The sequence below is a fragment of the Chrysemys picta genome, unplaced genomic scaffold (assembly GCF_011386835.1).
Source record: "Chrysemys picta bellii isolate R12L10 unplaced genomic scaffold, ASM1138683v2 scaf2459, whole genome shotgun sequence".
Taxonomy (NCBI): Eukaryota; Metazoa; Chordata; order Testudines; family Emydidae; genus Chrysemys; species Chrysemys picta.
In genome coordinates, this window is record NW_027055162.1 from 1 (window position 1) to 7716 (window position 7716).

At 49.1% G+C, this 7716-nt stretch overlaps 1 protein-coding gene across 1 annotated transcript; it reads left to right on the forward strand.

Annotated features, from left to right (window-relative positions):
• Window positions 1-1481: 1481 nt before the first annotated feature.
• LOC135980266 (alpha-2-macroglobulin-like) lies at window positions 1482-6812 on the forward strand (the record flags this gene model as incomplete). The annotated part of the gene is made up of 7 exons (XM_065580307.1): window positions 1482-1637; window positions 2579-2630; window positions 3296-3379; window positions 3802-3978; window positions 4526-4610; window positions 5824-5980; window positions 6630-6812. Coding segments are annotated over 7 exons (879 nt in total), but the record flags the coding sequence as incomplete, so codon positions are not given.
• Between the last annotated feature and the right edge of the window lie 904 nt (window positions 6813-7716).

Sequence of the window (7716 nt, forward strand, 5' to 3'; positions counted from 1 at the left end):
AAATGTGCTATGCCAAATTGCTATCAGTCAGTTGAAAATCACTTAGGAGTCAAGAAATTCACCGCAGGGGCTGATGTCATGCAAGCATGAAAAGCCATTGATCGCCCCCTGCTATGCAGAACTGTGATTCTCAGCAATGTGCAGGACATAGTGGATGGATTTGCAGCAATGGGGTTCCCAAACTGCGGTGGGGTGATAGATGGCACACATATCCCTCTTTTGGCACAAGACCACCTTGCCTCAGAGTACATCAACAAAAGAGGCTACTTTTCTGTGACAGGTTTCAGAGTAGCAGCCGTGTTAGTCTGTATCCGCAAAAAGAACAGGAGTACTTGTGGCACCTTAGAGACTAACAAATTTCTTAGAGCCGAAGAAGTGGGCTGTAGTCCACGAAAGCTTATGCTCTAATAAATTTGTTAGTCTCTAAGGTGCCACAAGTACTCCTGTTCTTTTTACTTTTCTGTGGTTATTCAAGTGTTAGTGGATCACTGACATCAGTGTTGACTAGTCAGGGAAGACGCATGACATTCACGTCTTTAAGAACACAGAACTGTTCAGAAAGCTGCAAGCAGGGACCTTATTCCTGACTGACGGATTACCAGTGGCAATGTTGAAATGCCAGTTGTGATCCTGGGCGACCCAACCTAACCCTTGCTCCCCTGTCTCATGAAGCCATACACCGGCCACCTCGACAGCACCAAGGAATATTTCAACTAGAGGCTCAGCAGGTGCAGAATGACCGTTGAATGTCCTTTTGCTCATTGGAAGGGGCACTGGCATTGTTCACTTGCATAATATCTGCTCTTAGATATCCATGTTTCTATGCCTGGTTCAGAGCTGTGCCTGCACAAGCCCTCTTCTCCCCACAAGCCCAGAAGATCCAATATCTCCTGTCTGTTCCAGGCAGGAGCATGTCTGGAGTGCGTAGCTGGCATGTCAGCTGAGCAGTTGCACTCGACAAGGGAGAGTAGCTAGGTGTGCCCACCAAGCCGGGTACCCAAGAAAAGGAATTTGAAAAATGTGCAGGGGTTCAAAGGGTGGGCGGGGAGATGGGGGGGGTGGAGGCTTCTGGTTTCTGTGACCCCTGGCCAGCAGAGTTCACAATGGTGACCGGAGCAGTCAGCGTGGGGCATTGTGGGACAGCAGCTGGAGGACAGTAACAGATAACATAAGCAGTGAAGTATTTACACTATCACTGCATTGACCTAAGGACATCAAACTTGGCTCTATGCCGCTTGGGGTGGCGATGTTATTAAGTCGGTGCAACAGGGCACTTACGTCTGTAGGAACCAAACTGAAATATAGACACATGCACAACTAGATTGACATGAGCTGCCTTGCGTCAGTCTAACTTTGTAGTGTAGCCCAGGCCTACATGAGATGTGACATGAGCTCTCTCTCTGCAGAGAGGTTTCCATGTAATCAGTGGTGCTGAAGAGTGGAGCACCATGGAAATGACATTGACACCCCTGTAGCTGCAGTGCCTGGCAGAACACTTATTTCTCTTTGTTTCAGGTAATGTGAATTTCTCTGTGAGTGCAGAGGCCCTGAAGACGGAGCTGCCCTGCGAGAACGAGGTAGCAGTGCTCCCTGAGACAGGGCAGAAGGATACAGTGATCAAACAGCTGTTAGTGGAGGTATGTGGGCCTCTTAGTCCCTGCAGTATAGAGAAGTGGTAAGTTTTCACACAGTGTGACATAGGCAATAAGCCGCGCTATAATGCTCTGTGTAGCATATCATGGTAACATTGCATAACCTCTCTCTTTCCTAGGGCAGCAATGGTTGCTGGCATTGTTACCCAGTGAAATGAAATAGCACAGGGCAATGCTGCATACCCTCACCGTTGCAGGAAAGCAATAGCTCATTATACAGCGTCTATAATCAGTAACAAATGATACATAAAGCTGCATAGCCTCTCCATGTGTCATAAAAAAGCAACGATAACTAATGACATTTCATGATACCAACAGTAACACCAGTTATAATAATGTGTAATATTGTCCCTTCCTGTTATCCGTATACCCTATCGCTGTCCTGTAATGGAAAGAGAAAATCTGCAGCATTACAGTATGTAGAATTGCTGATATTCCACTATGTAGTAAGTTGTCTTTAACTTATCGCATCATCTGATGTTAGCAATGACACATAGTGCATGTCCTCTCTGTTATAGGGGCATTAAGGTACCATCTTGCACAGTGTGCTTCAGGTAACTAGTAACCCATGCAATAGAGCTGCACTATTCTTCCCTTGGGTGTGAAGAGACAATAACTTATTAGTAGCTGGTTTTTATTTTATTCTAACCAATTATTATTTTATGAATCTACAAGCATCAGTCCATGGAAATTTGCAAATCTCCCTCTTCCTTTGATTCACCCACTTGGCCCTTTACATTTCTCTCTGTCTTCATTCATTGTCTCTCCACTTTTGTCGAACTCTCTCTTCTCCCCACCTCTCCTGCTGCCTCTCTGTCCCTTTCTGAAGATTCCCCGCCCTGTCCTCACACAGACTCTGTTCCTGATGCCAGATGCTCAGTCTGTCTGCAGCTTCTCACCTTTCTCATTTTCCTTCCCCTCCCAAGCCCGAAGGGATTGAGACGGAAGCAACCTTCAACTCTCTGCTCTGTGCAAATGGTAAGGACCTCTCTGCTCCTTCTTCATCTATGTCCTTTGCCAGCGGATGAAGAGTGACAGCCCCAAGGAGGGAGTGGGATTATTTGGGAGACATTTGAGGGTGCAGTGAGAACTTGGGGTGTCAGGATAGAGACTAAGCAATGGTGGGGATGTTTCTGTGTGGAGAGTCGAGACACATTTCCTAATCATGAGGACATTGCTTGGAACATTGAGATCTAGGGCTTGACAAAGTCCCGGAGACTAGACTGCATGAGCAATCCTGGCCCAAGTCCCTGGAGGATGGGCTTAAAGGGGTTTAACGGGACTTTTCCATCTCTAATCTCTTATTCTATAGAGTGAAATTACAAACTGGATTCTACCATCTGCCAATTGCCAGCAAACAGGAAGGGCCAAAGAACTGGAGACTGCAGTTTCCCATCGGGCCAGGTGGTGCACCTCACTCCATAGAAAGAGTGGAGTTTTTCCCATGGGTCACAGGACCCCAAGCCAGAGGGGACAGTTGGGCGTCTCACTGTCCAGCTAGGAGGAATGGAGCTGCTGAAAGCAGGGGTTCCCCATGCAGGGGGTGGGTGGAAGGCAGCATTCCAGGTTCTGCTCTGGGACCCATTCACTGCTGAGCATGGGGGCATTTTATTGCATCCTATCTGTCTGATTTTTTCCCTCAGGAAATTCAGAAGCAGGGAAGATTTCCCTGAAGCTTCCACTGAACGTGGTGCAGGGCTCAGCCAGAGCCTATGTGACAGTGCTGGGTGAGTGCAGCAACTCAGAAAGGACCTGCCCTGGCAGCTGCGGCCACTGCTCCTTGTTTGCCTGCTGTGCCAGCCTTTCCACCTGGTCAGCTACTCACTCCCTTCATCAGTGTCCCCATCATCTCCCCATTCATCTCTCCTTGTCTCTTTTCCTGTTCCTGTTCTCCTTTCCCTGACCTCCCTTTATCAGTTTCTCTGTGTGTTGGCCTTTCTGTCTAAGTATCCCTATTCCTATCCCAGACATCTTCCTACCCTTCCTTCTCCCCATTCTCTCTCTCTGTGTTTCCTCTTTCAGGGTATGGCTCTGTCCTGTTTTTCCCTCTGTCCTTCTCTCTCACCTGTTACTGCCTGTGCTCTGTGAGGCACTCTGCCTCCGCAGGCCACCTCTGGGCCACACTGACTCCCTGTGTCTCCATCCCCAGGCGATATCCTGGGCACAGCCATGCAGAACCTGCAGCAGCTCCTCCAGATGCCCTTCGGCTGTGGGGAGCAGAACATGGTCCTGTTTGCCCCCAACATCTACGTCTTGGACTATCTGAATAAAACGGGGCAGCTGAGCGAGGAGACCAAATCCAAGGCCATCGGCTACTTAGTCAGTGGTGAGGAGGGACGGGGCTTTTCTTTCTTCACTTGCTCCCTTCCAAGGTTGTGCTGGGAGCTTTCTGTTTCTGCCTGACCTACAGACAGAGCTTCCCTCAGCTGAGGACAGAGGGACTGGGTTGTGTATCTGGGGAGTGGGGTCCCCATTCGACACACTCTTGGCTCACTATTGTCAGTTGTCTGAGCACTACAGTTACGCGCACTCATTGCTCCACAAGAGCTACTGGCTGTTGTGTCCATCCTATGAGTCACCCCTATAGTGTGGAAATGCTGCACAGTAGCCAGGTGAAATGGCTTCTCAGCCTGGGTGCTCTAGCTAACCAGACTGTGTGGTACTCCCCCTACTGGAATACGATGGTGCTGCCCATGTGTTGTATGTCAGTTCCCTCTGCTGACTAGCTCGTGGGATGGACACATGTATGTTTGTGTACCAGTGCTGGCTAGTACACATCAGGGCCAGGAGCCCCTTTACTGGCTGAGCTGGTGAGCTGCTCTCTCACCCCCTATTGTTTGATGTATAAATCCTGCTTTAACTTTCCATTTCAGGTTATCAGAGGCAGCTGAATTACAAGCACCTGGATGGCTCTTACAGCACATTTGGGGAGCGTTACAGGCAGCCGGGGAATACGTGGTGAGATTTCTTGCCAGTCATGCCTCCCCTAAACCTCCTCTGTTATATAGTTATAAAGGAAGTGTTAAATTTTAGTCAACTGCTGATGCTGTTAAAGGCCTGAGGGCTCGCTGGAGCTTTCACAGTCTCTTGGCATATCACACCAAAGGGAATAGGTTTCATCAGCCTGCTGTGTATAAAAAGCACCTGTTCCCACTGGCCTTGAGGAGAGAGAGAACTGAAGAGGCAAAGGGGATGGGATGGTTTCAGATCATTTTTGAAAAGAGATGAAGAGATCCAGGGGAGGCTGTTGCAGACAGGGAGCTGCAGAGGGGAGACTCTCATACCCGTAGTGGTGAAACTGGGTTAGAGGTAGAGAGCAACCTGGTGCTAGATAGGACCATAGGAATTGCTATGCTATCGATCGCCCATTATCAAGATCATTAATAGGTATATTAAACAACACCAGTCCTAGTACTGAACCTCGCAGCACCCCACTGTTAGCCTTGTGCTATGATGGAATTGATCATTTAATTCTAGTCTTTGATTTCTGTCCCTGAACCAATTTCTGATCCACGACAACACTTTGACCCTCATCCCATGATTATTCAATTCATTTAGACTTTCCAAAAGGCTTTCGAGAAGGTCTGTCATAAGAGACTACTGAAGAAATTATGTCAATCAATTCTCTTTCATTCAGCTCTTTATTGACATGTTCAGGGAATTCTAAGAGATTAGTGAGACACAATTTTCCTTTGCAGAAGCCATGCTGCTTAGACCCCATCAGATCATGATCTTCTGAATCTTTTATTATGCTATTTTTAATTGTCATTTTGACTAGTTTACTAAGTACAGGCAAACTGGTGTATAACTCCTTGGAACTCCCATGGAGCCCTGTTTAAATATAGATTCAACATTTGCAACCCTGCGGCCCTCTGCTATAAGAGCTGTATTTAGCATGAAGAGGGCTCCTAAGTTTGAGAGACTGGTTGTGTCCAGGGAGGATTTTATAAACAGGAAGAGAGAGTTTGAACTGGATCCTGAAATCAGTGTGAAGGAGACTGTGGAGGTGGGTGAAGGTGGAGGCACTGTATTCATGCTCTCTGCCCCATGGCCACCAGCTCTCTGGCCCCTGCTGCTTCCCCTCAGGCTGGCGATGCCCCAGGACCCCGTCCCCTCCAGCGAGCGCAGGGCATGGGAGGGAGCTCTCACCGCTGTCCGCACTCTGTCGCAGGCTGACGGCCTTCGTCCTCAAGTCCTTCGCGCAGGCCCGCTCTCACATCTTCATTGAGGAGAAGCACATCCAGGATGCCCTGGCCTGGCTCGCTGGCAAGCAGAAGGAAAACGGCTGCTTCCGGAGCTCCGGGACGCTCCTGAACAATGCCATAAAGGTGACGTATCTGCCCAGCTGGCTTCCCATGGGACCCATACAGGACTTCAGTGACATGGAGAGAGCTACAACTCTGCATGGGAACAGCTCAGACACGTCAGCACATGGGGCCAGGGTGGGAGGAGCAGGGGATGACGTGGGCCTGGGAATTACCCTGGAGATACGGATGGGCAGATACTGTACTGTACGTGGGACCTACTATGGGGAGGAGAAAGGAGGGGGCAGATACATGGTAACTACCATGGGAGGTAAGTGGGGACAGAAACGCAGAGTGTGTCTACACGGCAGCTGGGAGTGTACTTCCCAGCACAGGCAGACAGCCACGAAAATAGCAGTGTGGCCATGGCAGCTCAGGCTAGTTGCCCAAGTACATACTCCAAGCTTGAGCATGACTGTATTTGGGCAGCTAGCCAGAGCTGCCACCCATGGCCACACTGCCTTTGTTAGTGTACCAGATTGGGCGGAGCTGGTGTGTGCATGCCTCACGTTCTCCGCTGCAGTGTAGACATACCCATTTGTGAGAGCTATCATGGGGCATGGCAAGAGTGGGCAGATAAAGGGCATGAGGATGTAGTATGTAGAGGGCCCAGCAGGGAAAGGCTTTAGGTGCTGCGTGGGGTTAATGTGTCTCTCTGTGTGGTTCCCTGCAGGGCGGGGTGGACGATGAGGTCACGCTCTCTGCTTACATCACCATCGCACTGCTAGAGATTCCTCTGCCCATCACTGTACGTATCCACACGCACAAAGTCCCCGTCATGAGTTCCCCTGGGTCAGCAGCCTCCCCTCTCTCCCACTCCCTGTACCCATCCGAGTCCTGATAGTGGCAGCCTGCTGCCTTGATAAAGGGACCTTTAAGGAAAGGAGGGAAAAAAACAGTCTGGAAAGGCTTTGGCTCTGGCTCCAGAATGAGACGGTCCGCAGGCCTCAGAAGCATCTGGGTGTGCAGTACTGGTTCTGGCCGAGCTCTGCTTCTTTGATTGGCTCTTTATTTATTTGTTTTTTTTAATATGCACAATGGAAAAAAAGAATCCCAAATTCATGTCAAAAGAGCTGTAGTGCTCGGTCACTGTCTCCTGTGTGTCTGGCTGCAGCTCAGATGGGTCTGACTGATGGAAGCTTTTCAGCCTGACAGCGTGGCTACTCCCTTCTTCATTATTCCTGTTTGTTTTATATAGTCTCTGTAAATGTACTAGGGGTCTAGTGTTAGGGGGTTTATTCCTTCACCCTCTCACTTCCCTGGTCCTTCTCGCATGAACAGAGAGCAGCAATACCCAAAGTCCAAAGGTGCAAACAATTTGATGTTTATTGGGGTAAACTTCCAGCAAGCATGATTCCAATTTCCTTCTTCAGTGTCCCCCTTCCCAGCTCTGACACCACAGAGCCTTGCCTGTGTCCCTGTTCCCATTCCCTGTTCCTATTCCCAGCCAGTGAAACATGATTCTAATTCCCCTACCCCCAGTCCCTGTTCCCATCCCTCCCCTTACTTCCTGATTGACTGCAGACTATATAGTAAAACTTGAATTCTGCTTAGCTATACCTTAACCAATCATTTTACTGAAATTTAACTAACCAATAATATATATATCTAGCTCATAGAGCTGGAAAGGACCATCGAGTCCAGCCCCCTGCCTTCACTAGCAGGACCAAGTACTGATTTTGCCCTAGATTCCTAAGTGTCCCCCTCAAGGATCAAACTCATAACCGTGGGTTTAGTACGCCAATGCTCAAACCACAGAG